Source organism: Odocoileus virginianus, unplaced genomic scaffold (genome assembly GCF_023699985.2).
Source record: "Odocoileus virginianus isolate 20LAN1187 ecotype Illinois unplaced genomic scaffold, Ovbor_1.2 Unplaced_Contig_7, whole genome shotgun sequence".
Classification (NCBI taxonomy): Eukaryota; Metazoa; Chordata; class Mammalia; order Artiodactyla; family Cervidae; genus Odocoileus; species Odocoileus virginianus.
Window position 1 is genome coordinate 2,184,657 of NW_027224324.1, and position 17,684 is coordinate 2,202,340.

Sequence of the window (17,684 nt, forward strand, 5' to 3'; positions counted from 1 at the left end):
GCTTACCATATTTAAATTGTTTTTCTTAGATGGATAGTGAGATAGAATTGTGTAGTTTCCAATGTAAGCACCGTATTTCCTATAACTAGACAGTAAGCTTTGAAGACCGATGCTTGACACACAGCACCTACTGACCTTATTGTGCTTTGAATGTGGCAGACACTTTCTGAATGAATAAAGGTTTGTGAAAATATTATCCCAAATAAGACTTAATGTTCTTAGCTATAGTAGTTGTAATATGAGAAGTGATTTCTCTAAATCTATATTTGTAATATGTATTGCATCATTTTTGCCTTTCTGAGCACTCTGTTTCTTGACTTTATGAACATACTAGTGATCAGTGATGCACTGAAAAATAACTGTTGTATTCCTTCTGCACTGGGTTTATCAGCCCAAGATATCTAAGGACTCTTCAGACCTTTCATTTGAAGATAACTGCACTCTTTAATTTTCTGAACCCTTTTCTGACTCTGAGTTAGATAGTTGAAGTGTAGCTCACTTACTGCCAAATCAGTGATGAACCTTTATCCTCTGAGGAGCTTTTATAGAGGAACCTCCCTCCCAACTTGCTTCTGCTTCCTCTACTCCCCCAAGCCCCAAATATTAACTGAAGAACCATCAGCTAAAGACTGTGCCTTGGTGCTTGCCAGATCAAAAGCATTGCTTGTTGCTCTTCAGAGCTTTCTTCCCCCTGGCTCCTGTAGGCACAGGGCCTTGCCTCCCAAACCTCTAGCCTCTGATTCTTGCCTGTGCCTGAAAGCTTCAGGTCGCCTCCTCACCTCCAGAGCTCACCCTGTGTGGAATATCGCCTTTGCTCTGTGCTCTTTACCATTCTAGCCAGTCTAGGGTTTTGAGTTCACCTCACTTGACCCGCTTGATTAAGTGCACACCAGTAGCCTTCTTAAAACCACAAAGGGAAATGTTCTTTTTTAAAAATTACTTTAAAAAAATTACTTTTGTTTTGCTTATTTTTATTTGTAGAGGGCATGCATGAATGCACTGTGGTCAGGTACACAGTTCAGGTGAGAACCTGCCCCCACCTTTCATTGAGGGCCTGGAAGGGACTGAGGAGGCTTGACTGATGGCCCCGGCTTTCCCCAGGTGTGGTGAAGACTGTGCGCATGTACAAACTATTTGTTCATTATTACGCATCTGCTTCTGTATTTAAAGACTGGTGATCCTAGTACCTGGAGATTTTCTAGTCTTGAGTAAAATTCAGTGTCTATCCTCAGCATAATGCCTTTGACATGCTTTAAGTCACTGTCATGGATTGGAGTAGGGCATATTAGAAATGGGAAGGGATAAGTTAGACCTTACACTTCAGTGGTTAGGTGACTGAGTTGGGAAGGCAGGGAAGAAACTGGGAAAGGTGACCACTGAAATGGGAAAGAGAATAGGAGAAGAGAGCCTGGAGTGTGAGGTCGGATGGGAAGTTTTCAAATGCAGTAACTACAGAGCACCTCCTTCACCATAGTGAATTGCCAGGGACTTCCACTCTGGGCACTGGTGTTTCTGTGTAAGAGGTTGTTCTTTTGGGTGGAGCTTGGAAAAAACAAACTGGAAAATTCTTAGATGGGATTACCAGACCACCTTCCTGCCTCCTTAGAAATCTGTGTGCAGGTCAAGAAGCAACAGCTAAACTGGACATGGAACAACAGACTGGTTCCAAATAGGGGAAAGGAATACGTCAAGACTGTATATTGTCACCCTGCTTATTTAACTTATATGCAGAGTACATCATGTGAAATGCTGGGCTGGATGAAGCACAAACTGGAATCAAGATTGCCAGGAGAAATATCAATAACCTCAGATATGCAGATGAACACCACCCTTATGGCAGAAAGTGAAGAACTAAAGAGCCTCTTGATGAAAGTGAAAGAGGAGAGTGAAAAAGCTGGCTTAAAACTCAACATTCAGAAAACTAAGATCATGGTATCTGGTCCCATCACTTCATGGCAAATAGATGGGGAAACAGTGGAAACAGTGGCAGACTTTATTTTTTGGGGCTCCAAAATCACTGCAGGTGGTGACTACAGCCATGAAATTAAAAGACGCTTGTTCCTTGGAAGAAAAGCTATGACCAACCTAGACAGCATATTAAAAAGCAGAGACATCACTTTGCCAACAAAGGTCCGTCTAGTCAGGCTATGGTTTTTCCAGTAGTCATGTATAGATGTGAGAGTTGGACTCTAAAGAAAGCTGAGCACCGAAGAATTGATGCTTTTGAACTGTGGTGTTGGAGAAGACTCTTGAGAGTCCCTTGGATGGCAAGGAGATCCAACCAGTCCATCCTAAAGGAAATTAATCCTGAATATTCATTGGAAAGGACTGATGCTGAAGCTGAAACTCCAGTACTTTGGCCACCTGATGCAAAGAACTGACTCACTGGAAAAGATCCTGATTCTGGGAAAGATTGAAGGTGGGAGGAGAAGGGGACGACAGAGGATGAGATGGTAGGATGGCATCACCAACTCGATGGACATGAGTTTGAGTAAACTCCGGGAGTTGGTGATGGACAGGGAGGCCTGACGTGATGCGATTCATGGGGTTGCAAAGAGTCGGACACAACTGAGCGACTGACCTGAACTGGAAAAATCACTGCTTCCCATCTGGGAGAAAAGTATATTTTAATGTAAATGGTTTTATGACACAGGTATCATTCAAGAGCTTATTCTTTGCCTTAACATTAGACTTGGCGAGTGTTTCAGGTAGATTCATATAAAGCTATTCATTTTTTATGACCATCACTATTTGATACTTCAGTGAACATCCTTTTACATAAAACTTGGTAACTTTGCCAAGAGTATTTATGCAGGTAGATCTTAGGTATGGAATGTATAGGTCACATACCAAGTTTACTTTCAATTTTGATCACTCCTGACCAGCTGTCTTCTGAAAGAGCTCTATTTTCACTTAGCAGTGATGAAAGTGCCCTTTATCTGTGCCATCACAGTGTCTATTTTATCAGCCTTTTTTTCAGTCTGAAAATTGACAAGTGATATTTCATCTCATTTTAGCAGTAGCAGGTGTAATTCTGTTCTTTTTAAGTTTGTTTTCCATTTCTTCTGAGAAATGCTTATAGGTACTCTGTCCTTTTTCTACTGGCCTATTTGGTTGTTTTTCATTGATTTCTAGGAGCCCTATAAAGATAAATATTAGCACTTTGCTGTTTTTGTTTGTAATATTTTCCCCCATCTATCAACTTGCATCTTTTGAATAAAGAAGTTTTACTTTTTTACATATTCAAGTATGACATGGATTGTGAGTTTTATGACTTCTGAGTATAGCTCCTGAATTTTATGTTTTATTTAGAAAACTTTCCTTTTCTAAGATGATGCAAATATTCACTAATGTGTTTAAAAGTTTTGTTTCTTTTTTAATTGGTATTTTAATCCATCAATATCTTATTTTTAGGTATGGTGATTGAAATATTGCTTCATAACCGAGCTATCATGATGAATGCCTCTCATATAAGTAAATCCATTTTTGCAGTCCAGTCTGTCCCATTTACGGAGGAGCCTGGTGGGCTACCATCTATGGGGTCGCATGGAGTGGGACACAACGGAAGCGGCCTAGCAGCAGTAGCAGCTGCCCTGTTTAATCTGCATCCCCTGCAGGATCAGAGTGCTTCAACAGTCGCTGTTTATAATGTGCTTTAATATCTTCTGGACAAATGCTGCTTTGTCATTTCCCTCTTTCAAAATTCTCTGACACAGTGTTTGGTAAAGTTAATGTTAATAAGCAGACATCTAATCACCACTTCCTTTTTATCTTCCTGGAAATCAACATTGTATATTAAAAAACAGCTCCTCATGACAAAAATTCTTCATATATACTCTTGCTTTTGTGAATGATTTGGTTCAGAAATGTTTTGTTCAGAGTAGAAAACGCAGGAAGTAAAAAGAGGTCATTTTCCTCTGTTATTGTTAAATTCTCCATTACCAGTATATTTCTTATTTTTTCATGTATTAAAACATTTAATTTCATACAAGCTGGAGATCCTTCCTTTATCCCTTCCATTTCTGTTCTACCTGAAATTCTGCCAAACTTGGGTTGACTTGTTTTACAGCCCAAAGGATCTATTAGAAGATTAAGTAAAAGAGGATTGAAAAAAAAAGCTCAGTTTAGCCATAGCCTAGACTTAGTGATGGTTGGTTACACCAGAGAGGAAAAGAAAAACTTTGAAAATAAAGTCTGTGACTCAGAGCTTAGCAGACGGGGGAGGGAGATTTAGCACGAGGGCAGGAAGTATATTTATGTGAACCCTCAGTACACAGGGTAATGAATTTTAAGTCATGCAAAAATATTAATGAGTAGGTAGTATAAATTTAGAAGATAAGTTAAATGGAAAATTATCACATTTTTAAAAAAGGGATACTCTTCTCTCTACTGTAGCAATTTGTATTATACTAGCAAATGCCAGAAACGTGAACCAGTGAAGGCGAGAGATGTACAAATGAGAACTATATGTTATAATTAAGATATGCTGAACTTCTGTATTCTCAATAAAAAATAGGCTTTGAACCTAATAATCCCACATTGAATGTTTTATATTTAAAGTTAGAAACTATAATCAGTTTAGAATCAAGCTCTGATCTTTTGACTTAGTTTGCATCTGTGTTGTATTGAAAATAGCTTTGCTTAGTTTTTATGAAGGTTTCAATTGAGACTATGTCCTCTAGTGATGTTGACAGAGAATTGGGTAGTGGTTTAAATATATGTGCGCATGTGTGCACATGAGTGCTTGCACGCACACACAGGCATTTTACTTTCTATCCCAAATATTTGGATCCTGTTGTCATCATATGTTCTTTTTATCTGTTACTTTCTAGGAATTTGTACTATAAGAAAACTATTTCCTGTAGAAGGATGGATATTAAATTTTAGAGAGGGTAGTTTTTAGATGGGACTGGAATTGATCCATTGTTGTGTATTTATCTGCTTCTCCTTTAGGAATATGTACTCATTTCTCTTTGGATGTCACATAAAGTTCAGTGCATGATTACCAATTTATCTAGCCATGTTTCCTAGCAAACATGTTGTCCACCAGAGAAGCCAGTATAGCTGCTGTGATATGTTACATGTGAGTTATAAACACGAGGATACCTACTGAATGCAGAAAATTCTGATTCACAGTTACTGTGATGCATCTGAAAGCTGTGTCTTCCTAAGTAAAGCTAAAGGTGCTGTTAGCTGGACAGTTTCTGAAGGACATAGTTTCTGTCTCCAGATATTCACAGGGCTTCATTTGGAAGAGAGAATAGCTTGTTCTGTATGGCGCTAGCATAGTTGTAGTAAGTAGTGGCCATACAGAGGCAGAACTTTTAAATTAAGGGTCAAACCAGCAAGCCTGAAAGGTCACATGTTCAACGCCATGTTTGCTAGAGGCATCCTTGGTTAAGAAATATGTAGGGGGGAAGTACTGTGAGTGTGAACCTTAAATTGCTACTCTCCAAGAAAGACTTCATCAGTAAACCTGGGATTATTTCTTCTTTTTGCAAATTCCCTTTGCTTTGATCAGGGTATGTAGTTGGCCCTCTGTGTCTGCAGGTTCCACATTCATGGATTGAATCAAACTGCAAATGGAAAGTCTTTGGGAAAAAATTCCAAAGTTTCTAAGCAGTAGAGCTTGAATTTGCTGTGCACTGGCAATGATTTATGCTGTATTGATATTAGGTCTGTAAATAATCTGGTGGTACTGGGTTAGTCTCTGAGTTGTGTCCACATCTCGAGACCCCATGGACTGTAGCCCAGCAGGCTTCTCTGTCCATGGGATTCTCCAGGCAAGAACACTGGAGTGGGCTGCTATTTCCTTCTTCAGGGGCATCTTCCCGACCCAGGGACAGAACCTGAGTCTCCTGCATTACAGGTGGCTTCTTTACCAGCTGAGCCATCAGGGAAACCCACAAGCAATCCAGAGATGATTTTAAATGTATGAGAGGGTGTGCGTGGGTTGGATGCAGATACTGTGCCCTTTTATCTAAGGGACCTGTGTATCCTCAGACTTTGGTATCCTGCCGGGTCCTGGTGCCAGGCCCCCGCAGGTCTGGAGAGAGGGATGTACCGCGGACTCTGGGCACCTCAGTAGTTGGTGCCGTGGGCTGATGGCTTTGTACGAATAAGTTGTGGCTTTCAAGCAGTGAAAAGATTGGGTTTGGCTTTTCAAATCTGTTGTTCTATAGGAACATCACCTGAATTTTATATCTAAACTTCTCTGTGTGCAATGAGTTACCTTTTCCTGTACTGAGCTTAAAGAGACTGATTTCTTAGATGTTTCTTCAGATTGTATTCATTTTTGTGAGGAGGAGTGCTTTTAAGGAAGACAGTTGTAAGTTTTACAGTAAAAATTTAATCCACAGACCTTGTAAATAGCCAGATGACATAGGTTTTATGTAGCCTTAAGTTTGTTATGTGACCCAGTGGGACAGTAATATACTTACGATATGCAGACTTCAGTAATGAGATTTTTTAAAGAATAGTTTTAACACATACACCTCTGGAATATTTTTTCAGTTTTATTTCATCTCTGGTTGTTTTCTCCGAATTTATCATAGTTCTCTTGCTTTACACATGACTGAAAGAAATGTCATTTCCAGTAATATTGTTAATTCTGGAGCAGTATATATCACTTACAGTGGAAGTTACCATTTTAAAATGTGAATGGGCCTGATAAAAATGTTAATCTGCTCTCATGAAATTAATGTTTGCTTTGAGTGGCTAGAAATTTGTTAACTGTTTTATAAAATTATGTCATAAAGTTTCTGAAGCATTTTGAGACATTTTATCAAGTATAAATCGTGCAACACATTTTCTTATGTACTTTCTACATCTGCAACAATAATCAGACATGGGGCATAAAAAGATAAACATCTTACTACTTCATGGAGTAGTTCATTTGTTACATCATCAGATAGTGGTTTCTCAGTGACCTGGCGTTTAAAAGGCTGTTTTGTAACTCAAGGATAATGTGATTGATAAGTTGGTGGAAAGTTTGGCACCCTGTTCGATGAAAAATTGAAGGGTAAGACACCTTTTAAAAGGTGTAATTTTATTTAGTAATTGTAAATGTTTCTTGGAAACAGAAGTCTTCTATCAACAGCTTACAGGCATTTTACTACGGCCCCCCCTAAGTGAGACTGAATGCTGAGACTTTCATAAGCTATGCCATCACAGCTCGGTGGTGTTGGGGGCTGCGATCTTTTGATAGAATGTTTATTCACCATGCTCTGCACTAACAGCTTACTACTTGAAACATGCTGTTGACTTCAGGCCAGTATCTAGCCGTCGAGGCTCTGGTTTGTTTCACATAGATCCAAGGCATCATGCTGTCCCAAATTCTTTCATCATCAAGCAACTAGATTATATCCACAGGTTGTTTTGTCCTTGATTTAGAGAAAGAGAAAGAAAGGGTTGGTGTGGAACATATTTTTAGAAGATTAAAACAACCCTGCTTTCCAGTGTGGATGCTCTAAAAATGAAAGAATTTCCTTCTTTTTATAATGACATTATCTGCTTATTTTAGAAAAATTAGAACATCAAAGAAAGGTCTGAAGAAGAGCAAAAATTCTGTCAGATACCACTGACCACTTTACTGTGAAAACCCTCAGAAGTGTTTTGTAAAACATCTTCCTAGACCCTGTTCTCTGAGTGTATGTATGTGCCATAAATAGTATTCTGTTAGATAATGCTTTGCATTGTGCTTTTGACACTCAAAATACGTTATGGAGGCTTTTCCATATCAAAGAAAAAGTATTTATGTAATAGTCACTAGAGTTTAGTTAACTGGGTTTATGTCTATCAGTGGACATTTGTGAGTTTTCCTTTTTAAAAAAAGTGTGCAAAAATTGTCATCAGTTCAGTTCAGTCACTCAGCCATGTCCAACTCTTTGTGACCCCATGAATCGCAGCACACCAGGCCTCCCTGTCCATCACCAACCTGGAGCCCACCCAAACTCATGTCCATTGAGTCGGTGATGCCATCCAACCATCTCATCCTCTGTTGTCCCCTTCTCCTCCTGCCCTCAATCTTTCCCAGCATCAGGGTCTTTTCCAATGAGTCAGCTCTTCACATCAGGTGGCCAAAGTATTGGAGTTTCAACTTCAACATCAGTCCTTCCAATGAACACCCAGGACTGATCTCCTTTAGGATGGACTGGTTGGATCTCCTTGCAGTCCAAAGGACTCTCAAGAGTCTTCTCCAACACCACAGTTCAAAAGCATCAATTCTTCAGTGCTCAGCTTTCTTTATAGTCCAACTCTCACATCCATACATGACTATTGGAAAAACCATAGCCTTGACTAGATGGACCTTTGTTGGCAAAGTGACTGTCTCTGCTTTTTAATATGCTGTCTAGGTTGGTCATAACTTTCCTTCCAAGGAGTAAGCGTCTTTTAATTTCATGGCTGCAATCACCATCTGCAGTGATTTTGGAGCCCCCCCAAAATAAAGTCTCTCACTGTTTCCACTGTTTCCCCATCTATTTGCCATGAAGTGATGGGACCGGATGCCATGATCTTAGTTTTCTGAATGTTGAGCTTTAAGCCACTTTTTTCACTCTCCTCTTTCACTTTCATCAAGAGGCTTTTTTAGTTCCTTGCAGTGATCAATGCAAAGAAATAGAAGAAAACAACAGAATAGGAAAGACTAGAGATCTCTTCAAGAAAATTAGAGATACCAAGGGAACATTTCATGCACAGATGGGCTCAATAAAGGACAGAAATGGTATGGACCTAACAGAAGCAGAAGATATTAAAAAGAGGTGGCAAGAATACACAGAAGAACTGTACAAAAAAGATCTTCACGACTCAGATAATCACGATAGTGTGATCACTCACCTAGAGCCAGACATCTTGGAATGTGAAGTCAAGTGGGCCTTAGGAAGCATCACTATAAACAAAGTTAGTGGAGGTGATGGAATTCCAGTTGAGCTATTTCAAATCCTAAAAGATGATGCTGTGAAAATGCTGCACTCAATATGTCGGCAAATTTGGAAAACTCAGCAGTGGCCACAGGACTGGAAAAGGTCAGTTTTCATTCCAATCCCAAAGAAAGGCAATGCCAAAGAATGCTCAAACTACCGCACAATTGCACTCATCTCACACGCTAGTAAAGTAATGCTCAAAATTCTCCAAGCCAGGCTTCAGCAATACGTGAACCATGAACTTCCAGATGTTCAAGCTGGTTTTAGAAAAGGCAGAGGAACCAGAGATCAAATTGCCAACATCTGCTGGATCATTGAAAAAGTAAGAGAGTTCCAGAAAAACATCTATTTCTGTCAAAAAAATATCTTTTTGACTATGCCAAAGCCTTTGACTCTGTGGATCACCACAAACTGTGGAAAATTCTGAAAGAGATGGGAATACCAGACCACCTGACCTGCCTCTTGAGAAACCTGTATGCAGGTCAGGAAGCAACAGTTAGAACTGGACATGGACCAACAGACTGGTTCCAAATAGGAAAAGGAGTATGTCAAGGCTGTATATTGTCACCCTGCTTATTTAATTTCTATGCAGAGTACATCATGAGAAACGCTGGGCTGGAGGAATCACAAGCTGGAATCAAGATTGCTGGGAGAAATATCAATAATCTCAGATATGCAGATGACACCACCCTTACGGCAGAAAGAGAAGAAGAACGAAAGAGCCTCTTGATGAAAGTGAAACAGGAGAGTGGAAAAAAGTTGGCTTAAAGCTCAACATTCAGAAAAATTGTCATATATATATTTATAAACAGAATTGATTTGTCAAAAGGTGTACACACATTTATCATTTTGTAAATAGAGCCACACTGCACTCAGAAAATTTACATTCCCGTCTACCAGATGTGAGACTACCTGATCTTACTCTTTAGTCAACACCAAATGATGTTGGTTTCTTCACTTTTGCCAGTCTGATAGACCACGGGTCATATTTTGTTTTAAATTTTTCATTCTCTAAGTGTATTCATGGCTTGAAGTACTAATACTGTATGTAATATGATGTCCCCACGTTTTATACCCATTGTAATGCAGATGTGAAATATTCAGCTGCCTACTGACATCTCTTAATAGTCATCTGAAGGTGTCCAAAATCAAACCCCTTATCTTTTACCCAAACTTGTTCCTTTCTTGCTCTTTCATGTATTGGTTAATGATTGATCCATACTACCCCATTGCTTATGTCACAGTTTTGGAGGCATGCTTGCTTTCTTCTTTCTGTGTCTTATGTTTCACATTCAAGTCCCTCTGAAAGCCTGCTTGCTTTCATAATACATCCAGAAACCTCCTACTTCTCTTCAGGTTAGTGGCTACCACCCTGGTGTAGGTCTTAATAATCTCTTGCTTACTCTATTTCTGTTGCTTCTCTGGTGTCTCTGCTTTTCCTTCTCTTCCTTTCGTCCTCTTCTCAGCTTAGCCACCTTATTAGCTTTCTAAATGCCAAGTGAATCATACCTCTTACCTGCTCAAAATGCATTATAGACATTTTGTGTCTCTTTCAGTGAAAGACAAAATTCCTGCAGGGGACTCACCAAGTCCTTCATGATTTATCTCTGTGGATGCTTCTCCCATTTGTCTGACCTCATCTCCTCGTTTCTGTGTATCTTCCTTTCAGCTTCCATCACACTAGCCTCCATTGGTTTCCTTCCTGGAGCACCTAGGAGGCCTGGCCCAGCTCCCCAACTTCCATCAGGCCGCTCACATGTCATCTCAGCAAGAATTTCCATGGCCGCTGTTTAAAGTAGCTACCCCATTCTCTGAAAGCGTTGACACTCTCCTGCCTTGCTCTGTCGTTCTCTGTAGCGTGTATCTGGTATTTCATCATTTGCTAATTCTTCTCTCTGCTGGCATAAGAGCCCAGTGAGGGCGGGGGCATTTGCTTTCCTTTGCACAACTGTAGCCACAGAATATAAAACAAGACTGACATGAAGTGCATGTCATAGACTTGGCACAAAATAAATAATGAAAGAAGTGTAAAGAGTGCTATTTGGGGAACAGTCCTTTTACCCTTTTGGAGGGAATTTTTATGTTTTCTTTTTAATTTGTTACAACCATTTATATTAGCAATTTAAAACTTTTGGTTTATGTTGCAGATTTTTCTATGTCCCAGATATTTTTGTTTTGCAGTTTTAAATTTAATTCTTTCTCTCACCTGAGTACCTGGGTTTCTGCCATCCTTAGAAAGTCTTTCCCTACACAAAGATTATTTGAATATTCACTATTTCCTTCTAGTATCTTATTCTTCAGATTTGAGAAAACATCTGAATTGAAATGGGATTTGTTTCTTGTAACAGGTGGGAATAGGCACAACTTAATTTTTTCTGAATGTCTCAATTGCCTTACAACCATTTACTGAACAATCCAGTTGTTTAGTCGCTAAGTCATGTCTGACTCTGTGACCCCGTGGACTGTAGTCTGCCAGGCTCCTCTGTCCATGGGATTTTCCAAGCAAGAATACTGGAGTGGGTTGCTGTTTCCTTCTCCAGAACAATCCAGTATTCTTACACAAATTTGAAATGTCATCTTTTCCTACACTAAATGTTCCTATATCTTGTATTGTGAAACTCTTTGTTCTATTTTGTTGACATATTTATTCCTTTCTCTCATTTAAATATCTCTGTAACTAGTACATTTGAACACCTGTAGTTTGTCCTGAGTTTTAAATATTTGTTCCTCCCATGCTTTATGTGTATTTTTCACAGTCAAAAAAGCACAACAGTCCCTTTTTCACTAACATTATGTTAATGGGTAATATTTATATCTTTAATATTATAATGTCTATTAGACTAGGAAAATGTATAAATATATATCCTATAAATAAAGTGACTTCTCTTTAAATTATTCCCATTATTTCTATACCTCAAGTGTCATGACACAGCCCATCAATTGTATGATTTACTTTAACAAGAGAACATAGTTCAGTTTTTTATATATTAGCATTTATGAGCACTGTTATCTTGCCATCATCCATAGTAGAATATATTTTTCTTTATGAATTTGTAACAAATGGGTTAATACTGATGTGTAATGGAAAACAGGGGAGGTGATAAGCTGTTTTTACTGTTGTTGTTTTATGTTTTAGACCTAGCAGGTGGTTTTCTATTGTTTCTTGCTTATACATATATTTTTGTCTGTCACGTAAGTAATGCTGCCTACCGCATGTATGCTGCTTGACATTTGACACACTACTGAAACTTTCTGAACCTTAGTTTTCTCATCTATAATATGGGGACCCTAATAGCATTTTATTTATTAAACTGCTGTTAGATTTAAGTGAAATAAATTCATGTAAAATGTTTATCAAGTGTTATCAATAAAAATAATGTATTTTACCTGCTGTTAATTATAACGTGAGTGAATGCTCGAATTTAATTCAGGGGAAAAGCAGCTCTTAGGACTGAAAATTATTTGAAGTTAGTCAGTGAAGTTGAGAGAAAGTATAGAAACAGCCTCCCTCACACCAGTTTCCTTTGTGTTGAAAATATTGGACCAGCATAAAGTCTGTCCAATGGTAAAGGAGGTTTGGGCTCTAGAGAAATCACATATCATTTCACTCTGCAAAGTAGATCTTGAGAAAGCTCCTTGTGTATTCAGATTAGCCTTTGAGATTATAGGAACAATTTCTTTTACTGCTTATCAAGTGTGTAATTAATATGAGAAGTTAAAAATACAGTTGTTTTTCTCCTGTGAATACAGCCTGTTTGTGTTTCCGATTTTATGGGAGAATGTCCGAGAAGAAACAGGACGTTGTCTGCCTTCCTGTCTCTCCGGGTCCCCATCGTGAATCCGGCGCTGGTTACTGTAACGACTGGGTGATTCTAGGGCCCCCTGACTCAGGATGTCTTCCTTCCACAGACCCACTCGGAGGAGAGGCCGTTCCAGTGTGAGGAGTGTAAAGCTCTCTTTCGGACTCCATTTTCTTTGCAGAGACACCTGCTTATACATAACAGTAAGTCACAGTCCTGGCAGATGACAACCAAAGGAATTATAACCTATTAAAATGTAGACATCACAGAAGCAGAACTATAAAGTAGTTACGTAATCTGCTTTTGAACTTAAAATAGATTCTTGCCTTTCACCTTTTCTTCCTCTGTTCTTGCTTCATTTTTGCAAGGTAAGATGGATTGTTTTATGAGGCATATCGTTTTATATCATTTTTCCCACTCTTTAAAGCTTGTGTATGACACCATGTCATGGTCAATAGAGTATCTTTGAAATTTGCTCTGAAAGAGACATTTATGTTCCTTTTAAGTGTAATAATTAAGGGATGCTTTAAAACATGCAGATACCTGGCATGATTTTATTGGCTCACAGGCTTTTACGGTGAGAAAGAATCAGAGTCAGCGTCTAGCTTGAGCTCTTCACTTGAGGGGAGTTGGGAAAATCGAGGCTCAGAGAAGCATCGCGACGCACTCCGGGCCGCACGGCACGGCGGGGCAGCAGGTATAGCACGCCAGCGTCGGCTGCTCTGCTCTGATTCTTATTTCTTTTGGCAAGGGCATTTTTTTTTGAGAGGAAGTGAGAATTAAGTTATTTACATATATACCATGAAAGTGTGTCTAGCAGTTACACCGAGAGCTGATTTTAGAATACCACACTTTAAAGAAAATGTAATTGCAAAATGAACTTTTAAAAGTGAGTTGTGTTCAGATGTTGAAGTAACCAGAGATGTGTATCTGCTTTGCTAAATCTAAAGTTAAATAAAAACGGTATAACATAAGTAATACTTACAGGTCTTGCTTTTAATTTGAGTTGTTTAATCAGTAGAACATCCCCTAACATATAGTTTCTACTGCTGATTAAATTTTTAATATTTCTGAGGAAAGCAGAACAATCAATCTTGACGTTTTATTGTACAGATAAGCTATTATCTTGGAAGAAATTTTCTCTGGTCAAGTCAAAGTATCTAACATGTAAAATAAGAAGGTAATGAAGTTTCTATATTTATGGAGTGGTAACAGTTGTGACGAACTGCATCTTTTCCTATGGAAAAGACAGTGCTGTGATTTCATGTCATTCTATAGTCACCTTAAAGCTCTAGAGAAGTTGTTAGCACCACTTTGCATTTTCCTTATAAAGAACAGCTATGCATTTAAGAAATAAATTTTTTCATTAACAGCAGGAATTTCCATCTCATTTCACTGTCATTTGATTAAGAGAAAACCTGTTATGAGCTGAAGGGACTTTAGAATAGGGATTCAGACAAGGGAATCTCATTTATATTGTTAAGACTTCCATAGCTGTTCTTGGTCTGATGCTCAGGGAATTTTTTCTGATGGATGAAATTTTTTGTAGCAGCAAGAAGCTTTTAGTTGAAGCAGATATTTTTGATTTCAGCCCTTTGGCTCTCACCCACTTGAGGCTAAGATGGCGTGACTGAGCGTGGACAGAGCTTGTGCTTTCTGCATTTCGCGTGATGCTAATCTGCTGGTCAGCGCAGCAGCCAGGGGCTTTATGAGGCCACATCAAGACATTTAGCCAGGAAGGGCACCTTGGGTAGTGGCTGAGCAAATGTGTCCTATAAGGTAAACATCACTTAAGGCTAGTGAGCTGAAAGGGTGGGAAAACCAAAAATGGCTAAAATAGAGAGGACAAAATACTAGATCTTGTCTTATCTAATATAAAAGTTACAGCCCATTTAACTTCAAAATAGATTTGTTTTAGAAACTTGCATTAGCACTATGGTTCCAAATATGAAGAATAAGTTGTCATAATTATTTTAGAAGTTATTGTTTTTTCCTAATACACTGAAGACCAAAAGGCAGGTTGCTAGCTTGCTTCTTGGTTTTAAGATAGGGAAAAATCCTGGTAAATTTAAGGTAAAGAAATCTAATAAAATCAGATAAAATCTCACATGAGGATTTCAAAGTTCTGATAAACTTTAAAATAAAAAATCAGGAATTAAAATATGAAAACAAAAAGGTATGTACTACCTTGGTATAGCTTGATGAGATTTGTGTACAGGAGCCAATATTTTGATTCACTTAATGCTTTAAGGGAAATACTTTAATAAGAGCAAACTTGGAGTAGTTTTATCCAGTGCCTGAGTAGATTTGGTATTATTAACTTTTAGAGTCTTATGTCAGTTGTCCTTTCACTCTCACTGGTTATACATTTTATGCAAATAAAATATTAAATCACGAAAGATACATGAAGAGAAATGAGATGACAGCAGTAACAGCCTGCAGCAAGAATGCACAAAGGCAAGATACAAACCCAGCTCTCGGAATCTACACAGTTCACGCACAGTTTGGTGCACTATTTCAGGTGTCCAACTCACAGCTCAACAGCTTCCTCACAGACTTTGAGGCTTTCAAGAGCTGAACTTCTGTTTGAAAAGACGAAGGGGAGGTTATTTGCCTTTTCCTTTTTATTTTCTTTTTGTCCTCCCTTAAACTGGTGTGAAGAAATAATAGGGTCTTCAAATTTCTAAATATATGCTAGTTAGAATGGAGGGGAAGGTAAAGGATCTTGGTTGAAATTGAGATAATCTCATATTTAGGTAAAGAAATTTACCAGCATATTTTGTCTTATAATGGATATAATTTGTGAATTTGTGCTATTATAATTGGTCTCTAAAAAGGGAGGATATATGCAAACACTAATCTGTCTTTATACAGGTTGCATATGTTTTATGACTTTTTGGGAGAGATCACTATCTTCTAATTGGGCACATGGATCACTTAAAATGTATTTAAAATGGACTTTAGACATAGATTGATACGAAAGTTTAAAAAGTCCCACCATCTCCCTAAACCTATCTTCTGGAGTACTTGCCTGCAAGGGGAGGCTGTTTAATGAGCAGGTGAGAACCCTCCCAGGCACCCAGGGCTCTGGGGTAGGAAAGGTAGTTGCCTGTCTGGTTCCCCTGCCTCAGTGCAGATGCTTCTCTGAGATGTGGCCCCCAGAGGGGCACCTGGACATGGAAGCCCGTCCCCAGCCTTATTGCAGTGAGCTGAGGACAGCGCCAGTGGGCTGAGGGATAAAGGGGAGATGCAGCCCGCTCCTGTCCCGGGGGGGAGGACGCACTCTGACCTCCTCCTTCGGGCCTTCACAGCAGCTTCCTGTCCGAGCGCCAGCTCTTCCCTGCTTCTGACGGCCAGAGGAGAGTGCTGGGGTGCGGGGACTTCAGGAGGGCCCGCAGGGCAACTCACTGCCGGGCACAAGTGCCTGGGCCCCTCATACTCAAGCCCCTTCCTTCCTAGAAGTACTGCCGTTAAAGTTCTTAGAACCTTCAGAAAATTAGCTAATTTAGTCCCTACATTTTCCAGTTAGAGGCACTGAGAGTCTAAGGAGGTTAAAGGACTCCCCCCTGCCCCCACCTAATTGACACAGGGGATAGCAAATATGGAACTGAAAAAGTTGTTGGAGGAATTACCTTTTATGATTATGATAAATTATTAGAGCTGTAAAGTTCCGTTTTTGGAGAAAACAACACTAAATCCGGTAGACATGAAGGGGTGTTAACAGCACCCTGTTGTTGCATCTGGTTCTGTAATTTGATTTTTTCATTTCTAAGGTGAGAGGACATTCAAGTGTCATCACTGTGATGCTACCTTTAAAAGAAAGGACACCTTGAATGTTCATGTCCAGGTGGTCCACGAAAGACACAAGAAGTACAGATGTGAGCTGTGTAATAAGGCATTTGTTACACCTTCAGTGCTTAGAAGTCATAAGAAAGTAAGTAGAGACCTTCTGTGACTTTGAAAGGATTATGTATTTTAACCGTATAGGTGTATGTGTTATTTAAATGGTGATCAATTTTATATTAATCTATCAACATATTTACTCAGAATGACAAATAAGGAACCCATGATTGATACTAACTCTTCAGCATATGTCTGTTTTCTTCATTTTATCAGAAGAGGATATGTTTGAAAGCAAACCTAGATTTAGGTATGGTGCTATGTAGTCCCACACTATGCTGATAGTTATACAGACTGCTCAGTGATTGGAGTGGTCCTCCTACGTCTTGCATCCCTAGGACCTAGGGAAGTTCCTGGTATAGAACAGGGACTTGATAAGTATTTGCTCAACTCGAATAAAACGATGTTCATACTGATGGTGATTTGGAGATTATCATAGTTGTGTTATCCTGATTACCTCCAGAAAATCAACAGGTTGTTTTTACTTGTCGGTTAAATGCATTTTAAGTATATTTTTGAAATGGCAAAATTCATACTATGGTTAATGAAGCCGAAGGTCTCAGTGTTGACTTTAGAAATGACTGTGACCTGTGGTAGTGTCCTGTTGCTCATTGTGCCCTGCAGAGTGAAGGTTGAAGTGACTTCTGTCATTATAACTCTTATTTTGGCACCTATCCTTAATACAGCTGTTTCAAAAGGACTGAACTGAGTAACTTTCTTTTCTTGCATCTTTAATGCTCAGTAATAATGATACTGTCTTCTCTTTTCAAAACTCTGAATAGAATAATGTTTTAACTTCCATTGTAGGATTACTTTTTCATGAATTTATTAACCTTTTGTTGTGTTTTAATCAGTGAGAGAAAATGTAGTGTGTTTTCAGGAAAGATAGAGTTGTTTGTCTGCAATGACAGGTTGTCATAGAAGATATTTTCCAGTGTATTGTTTATTTTTCACTCCTGTATTTATCCACATATTGTTCTCATGTAGATTTGTTTCCATGCTTTCTTACCCATATTTAAGATTTTTAGTGTTATACTTTCAGTATCATCTTATACCATCCAAT

At 38.8% G+C, this 17,684-nt stretch overlaps 1 protein-coding gene across 5 annotated transcripts in view; it reads left to right on the top strand.

Annotated features, from left to right (window-relative positions):
* Positions 1 to 17,684, top strand: part of PRDM5 (PR/SET domain 5) — a 257,926-nt gene that overhangs the window by 141,006 nt on the left and 99,236 nt on the right. For all 5 annotated transcript variants that reach the window (XR_011486377.1, XM_070463856.1, XM_020916542.2 and 2 more), the window contains 2 exons: positions 12,831 to 12,924; positions 16,495 to 16,655. Coding sequence is in view for 4 of the 5 variants with exons in the window: in XM_070463856.1 (XP_070319957.1) it covers positions 12,831 to 12,924; positions 16,495 to 16,655 (255 nt within the window). In the remaining variant the exon portion in view is untranslated. The remainder of the gene's footprint in view (positions 1 to 12,830; positions 12,925 to 16,494; positions 16,656 to 17,684) is intronic.